Source organism: Loxodonta africana, chromosome 7 (genome assembly GCF_030014295.1).
Source record: "Loxodonta africana isolate mLoxAfr1 chromosome 7, mLoxAfr1.hap2, whole genome shotgun sequence".
NCBI classification, from domain to species: Eukaryota; Metazoa; Chordata; class Mammalia; order Proboscidea; family Elephantidae; genus Loxodonta; species Loxodonta africana.
This window is the reverse complement of record NC_087348.1, coordinates 77,199,989-77,219,949: the sequence shown is the minus strand read 5'-3', so window position 1 is coordinate 77,219,949 and position 19,961 is coordinate 77,199,989. Positions and strand designations below refer to the sequence as shown.

At 44.6% G+C, this 19,961-nt stretch overlaps 2 protein-coding genes across 11 annotated transcripts in view; both read left to right on the top strand.

Moving 5' to 3' along the window:
- OLFML1 (olfactomedin like 1) overlaps nt 1–10,884 on the top strand; it is a 30,618-nt gene extending 19,734 nt beyond the window's left edge. Inside the window, exon 3 of the mRNA XM_003412042.4 lies at nt 8,955–10,884. Within this exon, the coding sequence (XP_003412090.2) occupies nt 8,955–9,745 (791 nt within the window). The 3' untranslated portion in view covers nt 9,746–10,884. The remainder of the gene's footprint in view (nt 1–8,954) is intronic.
- A 2,574-nt stretch (nt 10,885–13,458) lies between these two features.
- PPFIBP2 (PPFIA binding protein 2) overlaps nt 13,459–19,961 on the top strand; it is a 171,653-nt gene continuing 165,150 nt past the window's right edge. For 6 of the 10 annotated variants that reach the window (XM_064288481.1, XM_064288486.1, XM_064288485.1 and 3 more), the window contains exon 1: nt 13,500–13,714. The gene's annotated coding sequence lies outside the window, so the exon portion shown is untranslated. Of the gene's footprint in view, nt 13,715–19,961 lie in introns of all 10 variants that reach the window. The other 4 variants (XM_064288492.1, XM_064288490.1, XM_064288487.1 and 1 more) reach the window with 4 other exon arrangements.

Here is a 19,961-nt window from a genome sequence, read left to right as displayed (position 1 = left end):
TTTCTGTGCTGGAAATCTCAGGAGCATCCCTTTGGCTCTCCACTAACCCTGTGAATATCTCTCAAAGTTACCTTCCATCTGCCCTGCTCTCCCATCATCTCTAGTTTTGATTACTGTGATAGCCTCCAAACTGGTTTGTTTGCCACTAGTTTCTGCTTGTTTCAGTGCATCATACCACATTGTCACTGGACTTACCTTGCTAGAGTTACCACGTTGTTATTCTATTGCCTTCAGTGGCAACCACAGCATACAGGGTAAACCAAATCCCATAAAATAATGTATAAAGAAAGCTTTTTATAACGTCATCACAGCCTAGCTTTCTTTACACAATTTGTTTTGTTTCTCTCTATGGAAGTGTTGTTATTGTTAGTTAAACTCCCTGGTGGCGCAATGGTTAAGTGTTACAGCTGCTAACCAAAGGGTCAACAGTTCAAATCCGAGAGGCGCTCCTTGGAAACTCTACGGGGCGGTTCTACTCTGTCCTATAGGGTCGCTATGAGTCAGAATCGACTCGACGGCACTAGGTGTGGTTTGGTTTTTTCAGTTCCAACTCATGGCGACCCCATGTGTGTAGAGTAGAACTGTTCCATAGGGTGTTCAAGGCTGTGATCTTTCAGAAGCAGATCTCCAGTCCTCTCTTCCCAGTCACCTCTGGGTGAGTTTGAACTGCCAACCTTTCTGCTAGTAGTTGAGCACTTAACCATCTGTGCCGCCTAGCCACTCCTATGAAAGCAATACCTGCCAATTAAATAAAATCTACTAATGCAATGAAAGTAGATAAAAAGCCAACCATCAAACACAGTAATGTTTAACATTTCTCAGGTTTGTGTTGTGCCTTCACCACCTATCCCCATGCATCTGATTCTCTATGCTGTCTGACCTGCTATTCTGAGAACCTATACTTCATGCCACCCTGCATTTGTTCACGCTATGGTCGCCAAGTCTATCATAGTGCCTGAAACAGTAAAACCAAAAAAAAAAAAAAAAAAAAACCCAAACCTGTTACTGTTGAGTCAATTCCAACTCATAGCAACCGTATAGTACAGAGTAGAACTGGCCCAGTAGGGTTTTTAAGGAGGGGCTGGTGGGTTCAAACTGCTGACATTTTGGTTAGTAGCTGAGCTCTTAACCACTGCGCCACCAAGGTTCCTTGGAATAGAGTAGAAAGTCAGTATTTTCTGACATTGAGGAGTTGTTGATTAGAAAGTGGAGGCAACTATTTGTATAACCCCTTTTATCTGTTATCTCATCCATTGCTCACAACAGTCCTGCAAAGGAGATACTAGTATGACCTGTATTTCAGGTGAAAAGACTGTGGCTCAGAGAGGTTCAACAGCCCCTTCTTTGCCCTTCCGCCACATTCTTGCTCTATCCAGGAATGCTCACTACCCTCTAGACAAACTAGATTCATCTCTGCCTCCATGTCTTTTCTCATAATTCCTTCCCCTTTCCCATAGCAGTTATCTGTTGCCACAGTTATCTGTTGCAGGAGTGGCTGCATATTAAGCCACTCCAAAACTTAGTGGCTTAAGACAACAGTCATTTATTATTTTTCATGGGGTTTTCTTAGGTGGTTCTGCTGATCTGAGCCAAGCTTGACTGCTCTCGTCTGGACTTGCTTGCACATCTGCAATCAGATAGGTGGTTGAGGATGGCCTCAGGGATGCTTGGCTCTCTTCCACGTGGTCTCTGATCCTTCAGGAAATTAACCTGGGCTTATTCTCATAAAGGAAGCCAGCATCTGAGAGAAAGTGAGTGAGAGCGCAGAAGAATGGCAGGCCCTTTGGGTCACTTTCACCACATTCTTTGGGCTAAAACATGTCCCAAGTCTGGCTCCAGAGCCCACCCTTCCACTCTAACCTCTAATAGCATCTTGATTCCCATGGAAATAAATCAGGATCAATTTTGTGTATGCAAATTGCTATATGAAAGCTGAGCTGCCAGGATTGGTGTTAATGATGGTTTTGAAGAGGTGAGGCTGAAGAACCAGCAAGAGGGCTGCTACAAAGTCTAGGTGCAGACCAGCAGGCCCCAGAATGTCACACATAGAGAGGCTGGATGACACAGGGTGAAGTGAGATTGATTTCACAAGAAGAATCCATGGGAAAATCCCAAAATGGTTCTGTGTTTTCTAACCAGGCAGATAGGAGAATAGCAGAACCACAGCTAGAAGTTGAGCACGTTTCCATTTGTCTTAGTTTGGTAAGGATATTATAGGCAAAAAGAAAGAAAGAAACACTTTAAAAGCATCCAGCTCAAACTTTTAAATGAGAAGTAAACAAAAGCAAGATGTTCATTATTATAACCTTAGAGTGTTTGAGATGTTGTAACAGTCAGATAATTGATGCAAAATGGAGGTTGTTTGATCAGAAATTCCCCATAGAACTGGCCATTTCCATGCTCCACTTCACGTGAGTGCTGAGCAGCCTGGATGCTCTAGGATAGTGGTTCTCAAACTTTTTGTCCCAGGAATCCTTTATATTTATTAAATACGATTGAGGACCCCCAAAAACTTTTGTTGATATGGGTTATATCTATTGATATTTACCATACTCAAAATTAAAATTAAGAAATTTCAGTGTTTCCCAGATGCTATTCTAGGGGCAGGACATGCATCAGTTAATAAAACAGATAAGACAAAATCCCTGCTCTGATGGAGCTTACATACTGTTGAAGGGGGCCAAACAATAAATACATGAACAGATAAATTTATATTATGTCAGATAGGTGGTCAGTTCTATGGAGAAAAATTAACGAGGGTAAGGGGATTATGGAGAGGTGTCCTTTTCCCAAAGGAGGCATCTGAAAGAGAGTGACTTTGTTGGATTCCAGCTGGAGAGGTCCCATGGTGGAAGCAGGCCAGACTTATACCTTACATAGCTTCCCAGCTTCCAAGAACTTCCCTGGCGTTTCCGTCTCCATTTTGTGGAGCAACACACAACCATGCAAGCAATAGCCAGCATTGAATCTATATCCTTTCCCACAATCTACTGCTAATCATCAGTAAAGGGAAGCTGTCGGGGTTTGGTCCTGGGTGCCATGGAATTCTTTGAATTTAGGTTGGGAACCTAGAAAAACCTCTTATGTGAATTTACTGAAGTGTTCTGTGTGATTCACCAAAACCAACATATAGAGCACTTAGTGAATGCTAGGCCTTGTCAGTGAAAAAGAGAAAGACCCTCAACTGGAAGGATTGACACAGTGGCTGTGACAATGGGCTCAAGCACAACAATAGTCGTGAGGATGGTACAGGACCGGGCAGTGTTTTGTTCTTTTGTATGTAAGGTCACTCTGAGTTGGAACCAACTCGACAGCACCTTACAACAACAACAACAGGCCTTGTTAAAGCCTTAAACCTGGACTCAGAGCCCTTCTGCAATGCCGTATCCTCCAGTGGCTCACGGAGTGCCCATGTCTTACCCAGCCTGTCTGCCTTAGTGCCGTCTATTCACCGAGGCAGTCACCCAGCCAGTGGAATTGCACTTGCTAGTGGCCACATATACCCCATGTTATTCGAATCTATCTGACTTCTAAGTTGGCATAGTACTAATTGGAATAGCAAATTTGAACACTGAAGAATAACGCATTATCTGAATTTAATTGATTCCTGAGTTTGAGTAGTGAGAAGCTACGGTTTGATTAGTGAAGGAGACATGTATTTTGTCCCAGGCACTGTGGATAAATGACAAATACGATACATCCCCTGTCTTAAGTGCTCGTAAGGAAACAAAGTGAATAAGCAATTCCAGTTCAACACAATAGCTGCCTTGGAAGAGGGCTCTACAGAATGCTTGGAACACACAAGAAGGAGCAATGAACTACTCTGTAGGAGTCAGAGAATTTTGTTTTGAAGGATGAGTAGGTATATCCCAAGCTGCAAAGATGAGATTAGGCAAAGCCTGAAAGTCTTTTTCTAACAATCTCTTGAATCCATACCTGCCTTTCCTTGCTGTCTTAGTTTGCTAGTTCTGCTGTAACAAAAAATACCACAAGTGGGTGGGTTTAAACAATAGTAGTCCAAATTAGGCCATAGGCTCTAGGGAAGGGTCCTTCTTTGTTGGTAGCCCTGGTGTTCCTTGGCATTCCTTGGCTTGTAGATGGTTCTTTTTATGGTCTCTTCTCCCCGTGTGTGTGTCTCTGCCCTTAGAAGACACCACTGAGAAGTGATCAGATTAAGGACCCACCCTACACTAGTATAACGTCATTAACAACACAAAAGAAAATTTCTATTTCCAAATAGGGTCAGATTTACAGGTACAGGGGTTAGGACTTCCATATTTCTTTTGGGGGAGCACAATTCAATCAATAACATAGGCCTGTCACTATTATTCCAGTATCTTTCATCTGGATCACTCTTATAGACTCTGCACCTGGTTGCCCTGTGTCCCTTTGTGTCCCACCCTCAATCCATTCTCTACCAGCAGCCAGACTGGTGTTTCTAAAACATCACTCCCCTAAAGAGGGAAAAGTCTCACCAGGTCTGGAGAGTGTTGCTATCAAATAAGGAAAAAAGGTATTAAAAAGATATAAATAAGTGATCTTCATGTGTGAATTCACTATGAGGCCTTGGGCCACATTCTCTCCTAATTGCTTGTCTGCAGCTCTGCCTGAGGTGGGACCACAGATTTTCACTCTCTGGTTTACAGGTGGGACTTGCATGTTACTGTCTCTGTTAAATAATTTGCATCTTGGCTGGACCCAAACGTTTTAAATTTATTTTCTATCCTTCCTCAACCTTTTTCTCCAGCTAATTATCTTTTCTCAAGAGAAGCACAGCAGGCAGTTTTGATTTTACCGTTTCAATCAGACAAATTCCATAACCATTTAGTGAGAAGAGAAATTTATATGAATTGCAGAATATCGGCCCTGAAGAAAGCATAGAGAGCATCCACCCAAACCTTTTATTTTACGGCTGGGAAAACTAAAGGCCAGATTGACAAAGGGACTTTTAGGAGGACACACAGAAAGTCAGAGGCTGGGTTCAAACCACCCAGTCTCTGGCTGCTAATCCCAGGTCCCATCTGTAATGTAAGGGGTAGGAGAAGCAGAAGGGAGATCATGGGGAAAATCTGTTTCTTTTTTCCCAAAACTGTGTTTCCCTGATGAAAACCATATATCAACACTCTTTTGATTTGCTATTTCTCCAAGAGTTCTGCATTAGAAAGGGATAGAGAAGGAACAGAAGGAGGAGGAAGAGTATTTGTGTTAGTTTCAGCTGCATTTTAAATGAACATTTTCTGTGGGTGAGACATGTATGTGCCTTGTCCTTAGATATAGTCATATGTAGCTGGACTGAATGCCTGCTGACTTTCCTCCCTGGCAAGGATAGGCAGCCCAGGGGCTACCTAGTCAAGGCAGATATCATATCATATCACCAGGGAGCCTATTGCCTTCACCTATCCCTCCTCTAGGCATCTCTGGACTCACCATTTTCCACCCCTTCTCACAGCACACATACATATACATACACATACACATGCAAACACCATGCCCCCAGGGCTGGCTGAAGTTTTCCTGGCTGGCCCTGCTCAGAGGACCCCATTGCCACCACTTTATAGCCACGTGACATATCCAAGTAACTTAACTAAGACTTAATTTTTTTTTTTCACTTGCAAAATGGGGATTAAAATAGCTACCTCTTACTCTTAATTGTGGAAGCCCTGATGGTGTAGTGGTTGAGAGCTACCGCTGCTAACCAAAAGGTCGGCAATTCAAATCCACCAGGTGCTCCTTGGAAACCCCGTGGGTAGTCCTGCTCTGTCCTATAGGGTCGCTATATGAGATGGAATTGACTTGATGGCTATGGGTTTTTTTTATGGGTTTATTCTTACTGTAGTAATTACATGAGTTAATGTAAATAAAAGGCCCAGCTTAGTACCAAGCATATTATATGTATTCGTCAGGTATTTATTAACTTCCCCAGTCACTGTGCTTGTACCATAATAGAAAGCCACTTCTAGATTTCTCTAATGGCCCATAGACTCTTCCCCATAAAAGCTATCTATGGTCACTCATTCTCTGTTGTCACCACACAATTTAGAAACAGCAGAGTGTTCACATGAGACATATTCAGCTTGTGAAACTGAAAAAAGGTGCCTTGGGTCCAGGCAGAGATAGTAAATAGGGCAGCTTGCTCCTTCCTTTCCCACACCACAGCCTGTAGCACTCAGTAGTTGTGCGTGGCGGGCTCCTTCTGTTAACTGCTTCTGCAATGTATGAGGTTCCCAGGGGGCCTCAGGTTTCTCTGACTTCCCCAGGGGTTTGGCTTCCTACAACCCAGGTCAACCAGGCCAGTGTTGATCCTGAGGCTTCATGTCAGCAGGGGGACATGGTGGCAGCTGATGGCTGAGAGACTTCTACAGTTGTCCCCAAGTCTGGCCCTGGCCATAGCTTGGGCCAGGACAGCTTCTGCGCCTCTGGGAGCAGCCAATGATGACATGATCATGAATGGACTGGCTTTTCTAGGACTTGACTCTTCCCAGCTCAGGATGTTCCCTACCCCCCACTCTGCTGTGTGTTCCCTTGATGAGAACCTTGTGTCAGCTTTTTAATGAAATAATGGATTTTAAAGTATCTTAACAGCTTTTGAGTACGTTACAAATGACTATTTACCTAGGATAGGCCTGCGGTGAGAAGTTCGAATGCACAGCACTATTTAGATGCTAGAAAGCATCTGCTTAAATGAAGCTATTTTCTTCACTCCTTCCACAGATATCTACTAAACCAGCAAGACACTGAGTTAGGCATTGGGGTGTGATAGTAAACGTGAAGACAAAGGCGGTCCTGCTTTTATAGAGCTTACAGTCTAGTGGGGAGATAGATAATAGTTACTAAATAAAACAGATAAAACAATTACACAGTGTGATAAGTGATCTCGAAGAAATAAGAAAGGTGCTATAGGAGATAATTTTAGGGTGGACATACTTAGAGTGATCAGAAGAAGCCTTTTAAGATGATACTGAAATTAAGACTTGAAGGATAAGTAGAAACCAACTGTGGGAAGATCAAGGAAAAGAGCACTCCAGGCAGAACGAATTGCAAGTGCCAGAACCCTGAGGCAGAAACAAGTGTAGCATGCTCACAAGATACCAAGAAAGCCAATGTAATCACAACACAGTGAGCAAGGAGGAGAAGGATAGAAGAAAAAGTCACAGAGACAGGCAGGGGCCATATCATGTAGGTCCTTAGGTCCTAAGGGGTTAGGATTTTATTCTAAGTGTGATAGGAGGAAGGGTTTAACATGTCTATAACACAACTTATGTTTTTAAAAAGCTCACACCTAGTGCTATATGGAGAACATACTGTAGGTGAGCAAGAGTTAAGAGGCTATTGTAGTGGTCTAGGCAAGAGGTGATGATTCATGGAGTGCAGTGGAAGAGGAGGTGGTAGAAAGTGAGATATATATTTAGGCATTTTAATCAAATTATAATATCATATTTGAAGGTAAGTTTTACCACTAGGACTTGCTAAAGGTGGAGAATAGAGAGAAAGGCATACAGGATGACTTGTAGGTAAGACATCTGGTTTATGCTTCTTGCCTGAAATGGGAAGAGTAAGAAGAAGAGAATTTTAGGGATAAAAGCAAGGGTTCTGTTTTGGACAAGTTAAGCTTGAATATGTCAAAGTAGGGACATTAAGTAGGCAGTTGGATAAATGAGTTTGGGGCAGAACAGACATCCGGATTGGGGCTGTAGCTATAACTTTGGAAGTTACCATCATTTAGAATTTACGTGGTATTCAGAGCCACCAGATGGAATGAAGTGGATTAAACAGTGATTGTAGATACAGAAAAGACGAGGTCTGAGGCTAGAGTACTTAAAGGTAGAAGATGATAAAGAACCAGCAGTAGATGCCAAGGGAAAAAAATCCAGACGTATGAGAGGACAAACATACAAAAAAGAGTTTCAAGGTGAGGTTAGTGATCAAGTAGTCAAATTCTGCTGAGAGATTGAAGAGGATAAAGACTGAGAGTTGACCCTTGGATTTAGCAACATAGAGGTTGTTGGTGACTTTGACAAGAACTGATATTGTGGACTGTGCAGGTAAGTTCAAACTAGTGGAGAACTGAAGCCTGATTAGAGTGGCTGAAGGGATAATTGGAGGTGAGGAAATTCCTCTTAAAAGGAATTTTTTTATAAAGAGGAAAAAAGAAATGGGGCCGTACTGGAAGGTTATTCCAAGATGGGTGATCTTACAGCCTCTTTGTTTGCTGATGGGAATTATCCAGTAGGGAAGGAGAGACTATTGATGCAGGAGAAGGGGGTGGGGGAGGATAATTTCAGGTGATCTTCTCAAGGTTTAGGGTTATTATATTTTTTATCCCCAATACTTAGAACTGTTCCAGGAGCATTGTAAACTAAGTACACAGTAGATACCCAGTAAAATCTTGGTAAATGGGATTGAATTATGTGGCTTCACACTTAAGTCATTCTCACTGTGTCAATTCCAAGTACTCTGGGGTGAACAAGGTCTCTGAAACAGCAAATAGCTGTTTATATCTTGATTTAAATAAAATGTGGACCCTTATACCTAGACTACAACTCTCTTCACAGACAGAAACTCATTTATTCATTTTTCTTCGATTCATTCAATCAAACCATAAATTATGATTGATCATCAACTATGTGTGATAATTCTATTCTAGACACAAAGGGGAGGGGAACCTGTGACAAAAAGGCGATGAAAAAATGAAGTTGGGTTTTTGCTGAGATTTAATGTCTTTTATCTCAAGAAAATGAATGAAATGCATGCCTGTGTTCTATTTTTGCTCTAGGACTTTCAGAGGGAAGCTCTTCTTTTGAGGGCTATCATTTCACAACATAATTGTGAATATTTCATTCTGACCAGTATTAGAGTTAGAAGGAAACAGGATTTACCTAGCCTGATGAGCCTTTCCAGAAAGCAGACATCTCATGTATATAAAGTAACCTCCCCCTTTTCTCCTGTTTGACCAGGTTGTGACAACATGCTGATGGGCATAAAGTCTCTGAAAATAGTGAAGAAAACTGTGGACACAGATGGCTCTTGGATGAAAGATGGTGCCGGCAACTCTCCAAAGGTTTATTTCTTAATTGGATCCAGAAACAACACTGTTTGGGAATTTGCAAACATGCGCACATTCGTGGAGGGTAGCACGAAGCCAGTCCCCCGAAAGCTAATCCTAACACTGTCCTGGCAGGGGACAGGCCAAGTGATCTACAATGGTTTCCTGTTTTTTCACAACCAAGGGACTGCCAATGAGATAATCAAATATAATCTGCAGAAGAGGGCTGTGGAAGATCGAATGTGGCTTCCAGGAGGGGCAGGCAGATCGCTGGCGTATCAGCATTCCCCTTCAATTTACATTGACCTGGCTGTGGATGAACATGGGCTCTGGGCCATCCACTCAGGGCCAGGCATCCAAGGCCATTTGGTCCTCACAAAAATCGAGCCTGACTCACTGGGAGTGGAGCACTCATGGGACACTCCCTGCAGAAGTCAGGATGCTGAAGCCTCATTTCTCTTGTGTGGGGTTCTCTACGTGGTCTACAGTTATAGTGGCCATGGGCCCCATCACATCACCTGTGTCTATGATCCGCTGCGCGCTGTCACTGAGGAGCATCTGCCCAACTTGTTCTTCCCCAGGCGGCAGAGAAGTCACTCTATGATCCATTATAACCCCAGAGATAAGCAGCTATATGCCTGGAATGATGGAAACCAGATCATTTACAAACTCCAGACAAAGAGAAAACTGCATGTGCAGTAAAGCATGATGGCTAGGAGGGAGAGCACAGTGGCCTTGGTAGCTGCTCTCCAGGACACTAGGCCACAGCTCCTTCGCAATATAGCATCCCACTAACCACATACAGGAATAGGGTCTGGAAGTGGGATTGTCATCCTTTCCCAGATGTCACTGCTTTAGGTATCTTCCAAGAGCTTAGATAAGAGTCTGTCATTCAGAATTTTCCAACAACTTCCATTAACCATCTAAACCTCCTGGCTCTCAAACCCTTCCACATTCTGATCCTGCTTACTTCGAGCCTTTTCTTTTACTGCTCTCCAGCATTAACTCTGATCCCCCTGCCGCCCAGAGCAACCAGAATTGTACACCACCCCCCAGATACAAAACTAGCTTTTTTCTCCTTTGCTCAAGTTCTTATCTCTTTCTCAAATGCCTGTTGATATTTTTCCATTTTTCATTGCCCAATTAAAGTACTATTTCTTATTGATGTTTAATCTCTGTTTCTCCAAACCCCGCCCCTCCACCGAACCAGGGTGAAGTAATAATAAAGAGTAATAACATTAACATTTGAATAGCACCCTCCAGTTACAAATGTTTGCGTACATGTTATATAACTTAATTCTCATCTCATCCTTGTGAGATATGCAGAACAGGCCTTATACTTGCCATTTGAGAGATGAGAGTTTAGGGAAGTCATTCAAAGTAACACAGTGACAAAGTGAAACAAAGAGCTAGAAAATACTGCAAATCCCATAGTCTTCCCAGTATCCAGTGAAGCCTCAAACATGTTTGTTCTCCCAAGCTTTTTTAAGCAATAGGTTCATTCATCGTTTCAGCCTAAAAATAATGATCTGCCCCTTTAGCCAGTTTTCATGTCTGCACAAGACCTGCCTATAGGTGGTTCAAAAGCTCCTTCTTCCAGAAGACCAACCTAAGGGATAGGATCCCACCTTCTAGCCTCATCTTGCCTTGTAGTCCCCTTCTTGCTTTAAATACGATAAAACTGACACTAAGCAAATAAACCTCATCAGGTTATGTTTGCCTATATACCCTCAGCATAAAAGATTTCAGAGAGTCCCACCTGTGTTTGGGTTTACCGTGTGCAATCCCCAACACACTGAGGTCCTCGGTAAATATTCTGCAATTGGATAAATGCCAGTTAGCAGGCAAGCTCCCTGCTGCCGCAGGCATGCCATGTGGCACAGAGGGCAGAGGACAGCTGTGCCTCTCAGAGGGGCTTCTTCAAAGTGTTTCCCATGCATTTATCCAGTCCAGCTGAGACTGGGTCACAAGTGCAGGCTGCAGTGCCAGTCTGTGTCATGTGCTGAGGCCTCTGTCTTTCCAGGTTGGTCACATGAGAGGGTTTGCTTTGTGTTTTTGCAGCTGCTTTCCTGTCTCTGCCAAGCTCAGGCTGAAATCACAGGCAGTGAAGAGAGATTTTTGTTTCTTCCCCATAGCATTTGAGCCGTGGTGGTGCAGTGGTTAAAAATTGGCTTCTAACCAAAAGATGAGCAGTTTGAATCCACCAGCTCCGCCTTGGAAACCCTAAGGGGCAGTTCTACTCTGTCCTATAGGGTAGCTATAAGTAGGAATCAACTCAATGGCAATGTTTTTTTTTTTTTTTTAAATAGCATTTGAGTAAATCTTTGCGAGAATAGAATTACCCACCCTGTGGATATAGCGTAATTATCCACAGTTCTAATAAAGTGACACAGACAGCCCAAATCCTTTGTGGAATGAAGCACATATGAATAAATAAACATGGTGGTATTACCCACTCCATGGGTTCAGGGACATTACCTATTTCACAGGGATAAGGAATGTTGTGTCCTCACAGATGAGGGTGGAGTGACATCGTCAGCAGGAGCAAGGCCTGTGTACATCATTTCTTTGCAGGCACAGGTAGACTGTAACGTTGCTTGGATGTGACAGATCCGTAGAGCACAGCTGCCCCCAACAACCCACCCTGGTGCCTTAAATCCCTGCAGCTATAATCACTCTTTTGGATTAAGATATTTTCTCCAGGAAGCCCTGGTTAATGTGCCACTTTGTTTCCTGGTGGCCAGAGCAGGAAAGGGATAGCATTTAAGTCTTTGAAACCCTCTTAGGCTTCTTTCAGGTGAATGTTTCAGTTCTGGGGTCTCTTGTTGGGATTTAAGATGATGGAAGTCCCGTGACCTACACCATTGGTTCTTAAAACTTTGCTGCAGGTAAGAACCACTTGTGGAGATGTTGAAAACCCTGATGCCCAGGCCATGCCCCCAGACCACTGAATTAGGACCTCTGGCAGTGGGACCCAGACATCAGTATTTTTTAAGCCTCCCCTCCCCCAATGGTTCCAAAAGGGCAGAAAAGCTTGCGAACCAGTGATTTACACCATTGGATTTTTGTACTTTTTAGAAGTATTGTTAAAGTTCTACAGACAGGTTAGCATTTTCTGGGAGCTGGGGTCAGGGAAGTGGGTCTGCTGGCAGTAATGGGGTTTGGAAACACTCATGAACTCCTGTGAACCGTAGCAGCCTTTGTCCACAAAAGCCTCCCTGCTGCTATTTTAAGGAAGTGAAAGAGAACTGAAGGGTGTCCAGTTGTAACACAACTCTTGTGGGCCCCAGGCTTCCTCTCCTGGCTTTACCCTTGGTCTGCCACTGGCCAGGTTCCTGCAGTGACCAAATGTACCATATTTGCCAGGGTGGCTTATGTTTTGTTCAAATGTAAAAGTCTTCTGGACACACTGGTAATTTCAGACAAGGGTCTAGTTGGTTTGAGAAAAGATGTGTCCTTTGGAGTTCACTAACACTGCAGCCCATAGAGACGTAGATAAAAACTTAGGCCAGGGCTGTGGTGACTCCTGCCAGTGCTGGAGACTATGCCAGAGTCCCTGGTGTTGCTGACATCTGAGGCCCACAGGGATCTGAGTCAGCTGCACTGAGGAGCCCAGGCTAGGCAACAACCTAACAGTATAATCAAAGCAGATTCAGGCCACAGATGGGTAGGTTTTGGACTAGATCTCCTGGTCCCAGTTTTGCCTTATTTCCAGAATCCATTCCTGTAGTCAGATTTCATCAAAGCTTTTCCTGGGCCTACTTGAAAATCCACCTTGGTGCCCAGGAACTGGGAAGCACTTCTTGTTTTCAGCTGTTCACACCTCTGAACGCCAGTGGCTCTGGTTGACACCGACCACTAGAGGGAACCTCCACCCCACGTCGCGGGGTTCCAGCGCAGCGGGGCCCTGTAGTGACCCGGTGCCTTCCAACTTGGGAGGCTCAGAAAGGAAAGAAGGAGGCTGCGCCCAGGCGAACCTCAGTTTCCATGCTATCACAGGGGGCTGGGGAAGTCCGGAAACCTGAGCGGTCGGTGCTCTAGGTGTGCCTTCAGTCCAGTTTTTCTCTTGCTTCTCTCTCTGTGCAATTCTTGGCGAAAGTTCCTTTTTTGGTTCCTCACATTCATCCCCTGCAGCCTGGGAGCATGAAAAGATCAGGGGCCTAGGAACAGGACTACTAACAACTTCCTAGGAGCCTCCCTGCGGCCGGAAGGGTGCGTAAACTGGCGGTACAATGAGCGGGGCGGGGCTCCAGCCGAGGGGCGTGGTCTGTAGGGAGGCGGGGCTTCGGGCCGGGACTCGGAGCGCGGCCGAGGGGCGGGGTTGACAAGGCAAGTCCCGGGGGCGGGAACCCGGTGCCGCCGGGTCTCAGCGGACGGTGTCCCGGCCTGAGGGGCGGGGGGAGTGGGGAATGGCAGAGGGGCGGTCCCAGGGGAAGGTCCCAGGGATGGAGGAGCGGACGCTCCGGGACGAGCCTCCCGTGGGTCCCCGCCCCCATCACGTGGGCGCCGGACCCGGCCACTGCCGGTCGGTCCGCTGGTTGGTCGGTTAGTTGGTCGGTGGGTCAGTGGCCTGAAGCTCGGTTCCCGGCTCTCATGTTTGGAGGTGGGAGGGACACGGGAGAGGCCCGCACACCTGAGTCGCCCGGAGAGGAGTCGCGGCCCCACACCCAGGTCAGTGGGCTCCCCCCACTCCCGCGGGCCGGTCCTGCTCTCTGGACTGGGAGCCCCGGCAGAGGCATTGCCTGGGGAACGAGGTGCCCCCACCAGGTCCAGGAACCACTCCGGGCCTGGGGGCCAGTGTCAGTTTGGGTCCCAGAGCGTGTCCTAGGCGCGAGGTCGGGTAGTCTGCCCCCCGCCCCCTTCTCTGACAAGGAGACTGGGAAGAGGGCATAACTCCTGTGGATTTGCTTCGCATGTATACCCGCTTACAGTCCGCGTCCCTACAGGTGCCAGGATGGCCCTGGAGGTCCGGAGGATGGTGGGTCAGCGCTCTGCTCACCCAGCTGGAGCCCCGATGTAATCTAGAGAGCTCAGGATGTTCGGAACTATACGATGTATTTGCCCAACACGGTCGAGTTACCCTATAAAGAAGGCATTCCAAAACCAAACGCGCTGCCATTAGTCGATTCCGACTCTTAGCGACCCTACAGGACAGAGTAGAACTGCCCCATTGAGTTTCCAAGGAGCGCCTGGTGGATTGAACTGCTGACCTTTTGGTTAGTAGCCGTAGCTCTTAACCACTATGCCACCTGGGTTTCACCTTTCCACCAATCTGCGGTGCACAATTTCACCTGTCCTCGATCATGGCGGTGAAACCCATGTGAAATTGTTCACAAATTAGCAAGTAAATACAATTAAGCCCGTCTTTCACTTGCTCGGAAACCCTGGTGGCATAGTGGTTTAGAGCTACGTCTGCTAACCAAAAGGTCAGCAGTTGAAATCCACCAGGCGATCCTTGCTTGGTAGCTCTATGGGGCAGTTCTACTCTGTCTTGTAGGGTCACTATGAGTCGGAATTGATTCCACCGCAATGGGTTTGGTTTTTGGGTTTTTTTTTTTTTTTAAACTGGATTTGCTGTGTCCCAGTAGACTGCAAGATGGGCATGATCCTATTTGAAAACAACACCCCCCCCCTCCATTCCCACTAATGAGATCCTGGCCTCCATACCTGCAGTTTTTCCTCAGATGAAAATAAGGAGATTATATATTTAAAGACCAGAACTTCCAAACTTTGGTTGAAACAGGAATTCTAGCAATGTTTAATCCTCTTAAAAATATCCAGAGTATTGTGTTGTTACTTTTAAAGCAGCTGGGTTTTTGGTATAGGCACCTCTCCATGTTTTTGTCTACTTATCTTTTTCCTTCTGATCCCATTTCTTAGTTGATTATACACAAATCTGAAGTGTTTCCAAATTTTATGTTGTATTTTATGAAGTTATATGCCCAGCTACAGAAAAGTAGTTGACACAGATCATCTTCAGCATGCTCAGTCTTTGCTCGGTCTTTGATTATTTTTCGTATACTGAAAACACAAAATGTTACATAATTTAGAAATTACATGTCATGGGTTTAAGAGAGGAGGCCCTTAAATTCATATTTAAATAACTTTGCAATGGGAAGGGTGAAGAAGATTGGTTAGTTTTTAACTTATTATACTCATTCATGATTTAATTGAAAACATTTTAATTATTATTTTGAACTTAGATGATATGCCAGTTATTAGCTTATTGCCACTGGAGAGGCAAGCTGAGTACCTTGCTCTCTTCTTTACTGAGGTAGCTAAGACAGGTGCACTATGACGCTAAGACCAAGTGCAATGAGATAAATAACAAGAAGGTAGAAACAGTATTATGGGAATTCCTTTCATTCACCACTGCAGGGGAAATCTGGGATAGTTCCAAGGAGAAGGAGGTGACATTTCTGATGGACCTCCAAGGATTTCTCCAGGCAGAGATGGATTGAGTGTGACCTGGGCTGTGAGAGCTGTGTAGTCAGGAAAGCATGGGCTAGACAGGAGTGGTGAGTGGACCAGCCTGGCTCCTGTGATAGACAGTAAAGCTGGTGACAAAGGATGAAACTTGGTCCCAGCAGGCCATAAATGTCTGAACTTTGTCTGAAGGCATCGGAGCAATGGTGAGTTTCAACCAGGAAGCTGGTTGATGGTTCTGTGAGTTTCTCAAAACAGGGAACTTGGCTCTGTGACCCTCCCGGACTACTGCAGTGAAACCTGGGGCTGGAACTCGAAGGGACTGCCTTGTTTTTCTGGGTCTTTCAAGTTTTCTGCCTTTGACAGGGTGCAGTCTTACCACTATTCTATCATCCTCTATTAGTGGATAATATTTGAGTCTGCCTTCTCTGACAGGGTTCCACCTTACATAGATTCCAGCTCTCACAAGTTTTACTGTACATAGGGAAACTGGTCAATATTTGTGGAATGGTCAGATAACACTTTAGGGCAGTGCTTCTCAAGCTTTAACATAAGAATCACCTCAGGATCTTGTTAAACTGCAGATTCCAATTCTGCAGGTCCTGGGTGGGATCCGAGAGTACATTTCTAAGAAGTTTCCAGGTGGTGCTGATAAACTTCCTGTAGCCTCGCCATAGAGCTGTAGTTCCCAAACCTGACCTTGACTCAGAATCACCTGAGGAGTTTTGTCAACCATTCAGATTAAGTAGGCCTGGGATTTTTTTTTTTTTTTTACAAAGTTCACCTAGGTGATTTTGATGACTGCCAGGTAGGAAGCACGGTAGTGGCCTCTGGCAGTGCTATGTGAAGAAGTAACCAGAGGGAAAAGTCACTGGGGGGTAAGGGTGGAGGTGGGGAGACCAGGCAGGAGATTGAAGGCCAGTTCAGGTGAGTCCTTGTTTTGGGCATGAGCATGTGGTGAGGATGGGACAGGTAGGAGAGAACCTGGAGAGAGAGAATCCATAGAAGTGGAGTGGAGATGTTATGCTTTAGACTGAAGGGATAGGATGAGAATTGAGGAGGGAGGAATAATTCTGGAAGAATTCACTTTGGACATAAGGAATGGTGCCCTTTAGATTATATGTTTGGGATAAAATTTAGAAGTGGTTTTTTTACTTGGCCATTGGAGTTGTTTTTTTTTTTTTTTTCCTGAAATACAGGTCTGTTCATGACGCTCCCCTGCTTAAAATCCTTCAGTGGATGCCTTATTGCAAAACAAGAGAAGGGAGGGTTTATATAAACACGACTGATAAGACATTTAAACATTTGTAAAGTTCCACAGACTTTGCCCTCAGTCACCACTTTGTGTGGACCCAACTAGCCTAAAACTCTTGGCAACTTTGTTTTTTCCTGAATCACTGCTTTTCCTGCTTCCTCCTTCCTCAGGGGAGTTCACTTTCCTTGGCCTTTGTTTCTTAGCATCATCCTCTGGTTTCAACACTTGGTGCCACCTATGTGTCTCTGTGTTACAAAATCTCATCTGCAGTCTCCAAAAGGTGAGTTCTGTCCCTTGTGGTGCAATGGTTAAGTGATCAGCTGCTAACCAAATGGTTCCATTTGAACCCACCAGTGGCTCTGAGGCAGAAAAGACCTGGCAATCTGCTCCCGTAAAAATTTGTTGTTGTTAGGTGCCATTGAGTTGTTTCCAACTCATAGTGACACCATGTACAACAGAACGAAACACTGCCCGGTCCTGCACCCTCCTCACAATCGTTGTACTTGAGCCCTTCGTTGAAGCCACTGTGTCAGTCCATCTCATTGAGGGTCTTCATCTCTTTGACTGACTCTCTACTTTACCAAGCATAATGTCCCTCTCCAGGGACAGGTCCCTTTGATAACATGTCCAAAGTACATGAGACAAAGTCTCATCATCCTCGCTTCTAAGGAGTATTCTGGCTGTACTTTGTTGTAGGGTGAAAAACATCACAAAGCTTAGTTAAGCAAAAAGAAAGTTTTATTCAGCATGTATTCAAAAAGACAAAAATGAGAAGTAGACAAGTATGCTGCCACAGCCATGTCTGCCCAAGTCCAGAGAATATTACAGAAAAAGCAAGAATGGGAAAACGGATAAGCGTGCTACCACAGCCGTGTCTGCCTGAGTCCAAGGAAAGTTATGGAATAAACAAGAATGGAAAAGTGGACAAGCATGCTGCCACAACCATGTCTGCCTGACTCCAAAGAACATTACAGAGTCAATAGTATATATTAACACTACAAAATGGGCAAAACCATTGAAAGCTTCACCTTTTCACAGATTGGCTAGAAACTGTGATCCTACGTTTTGAATTGTCCCTCTCAACAATCATTGGCACAGGTTTCAGTAATGACAGTCAGGAGGGTCTTCACTGTTCTAACAAAGTTTCTATTCACTATATGTTAATAGAAAAAGATAAGAGTGGAAAGTCTTTTGTGTTCTGTTTTACGGGAAAGGTTCCCTAGAAGATATTTTCCAAGATTATTCTATCTATTGTCTTTATACTTCAGGGCCCAGTTGATGTGTCCTTGTGAGTCTTTGTAGATCCTTGTGGGCCCAGGTCCAGCTGGGTCACATTCTGTATGCTCAAGGACAGGGAATAATGATTCCAAGATTATTTCCTAAATCAACTTCTTCCAAGACAGATCTGTTCATTCTTCTGGCAGTCCATGATGTATTCAATATTCTTCACCAACACCATAATTCAAAGGCATCAGTTCTTCTTCGATCTTCCTTGTTGATTGTCCAGCTTCCACATGCATATGGGGTGATTGGAAATAGCATGGCTTGGGTCGGGCATGCACCTTAATCCTCAAAGTGACATCTTTGCTTTTTAACACTTTTAAGAGGTCTTTTGCAGTGGATTTGTCCAATGCAATATGATCTTTGATTTCTCAACTGCTGACTCCATGGGTGTTGATTGTGGATCCAAGTAAAATGAAATCCTTGACAACTTCAATATTTTTTCCATTTATCATGTTGTGGGTAATTGGTCCAGTTATGAGGATTACAGCCTAGGAGACCCTATGGGGCAATTTTGTTGTGTCCTACAGGATCATTATGAGTTGGAATGGACTCCACATCACACAACAACATTCCTTGTAGACCCTTAAGGCCAGGTCTTGTCCATTCTTATCTCTCACTTACCTAGTAGATTGTCTTCCAGGAAATGCTGCCCTAAAGCAACCTCTTTATCTTTAGACCCAGATTTCTTGGATTTCTTGCTAAGTGCAAAAGGGAGCTGCTGACTCTCAGCTTTCTCTTCAGAAAATGTGTGCTTTGTGTTAGTTTTGGGTCACTGGTTTGGTGTGCTCCCTTGTGGATCTTGCTTTCATTTCCTCTGTCTCTGTCACATTCATACATACACACTTATGTACCCTAAGAACTGAGCATTCATTGTGCACAACGCTTTTCATCACTCTATTCCATGTTGTGTAGTAGTCTTGGCCTTTGTAACACATCTGTAATTGGGGGTCTTAGACACAGATGGCTGTACTACATCACTGCCTCTGTGATCGAATGAAGTATAACATCCTTGGGTGGTGTTCCTGTCTCTTCAAAGGGTGGTTCTAATTTAGCTCTCCAGCTGCATTTCCACTGTTCCCCAAACTGAGTAGCTCAACAGTTTTATTCTTTGGGGCCTCTTGGCTTTTGCATACACCATTGCTTCTTCCTGGAAAGCATTTTTCCTCTGCTTTGTGAGATGAATGAACTCTTATTAATCCTTCAGGATGCAGATCAAACATGAACTCTTGAAGCACCCTTTCCCCCAGTCTTTTTACTGTTCTCCACTGGTATTGTATACATATAGTATTATATATGCCACCTACTCACCTTATTTGCATGTCTCTGTCCATACCCCGGAGCCCTGGAGACAATGGAGTGATTAAGAGCTTGGCAGCTAACCAAAAAATGGTCAGCAGTTAGAATCCACCAGCTGTTCCTTGGAAACCCTATGGGGCAGTTTTTTTACTCTGTGAATTGGAATCGACTAGACAGCAATGGGTTTGGTTTGGGTTTTGGATCCATACCCCCTCCAGACTCTGAGGTGATTTAGGGCTACATCAGCCCTCATGTATGGCCCCACACTTAGTAGTAAGTATGCAGAAATAGTTTGTGGTGGCTGGCTTTGCAAAGTTTGTTTCCTCTGTAAAGAGGCAGAGGGGTAGGTTATTTTGTGCATGAGATGGGGGAAGGGACATGAGCAGAAATGGAAAGACTGGGAGGAAGAACAGGCCCAACAAGCAGTGGGCCCAGATGGCTAGAGTCCTGGAATGGGGGTAGGTACACTAGGAGAGATAAGGTTGGAATCTCAGGCTGAGGAGAGATTATGGAAAGCCATGAAAGTTGGAACTAAATAATTTAAATTTTATTCTGATGACATTGGACATTTTTGAGTATGGGAAACACATGGTGAAAGTCATGTTTTCAGGAGGATTCAGGGCTGGGAAGGGCAGCATGGACGGACAGGGAAGAACT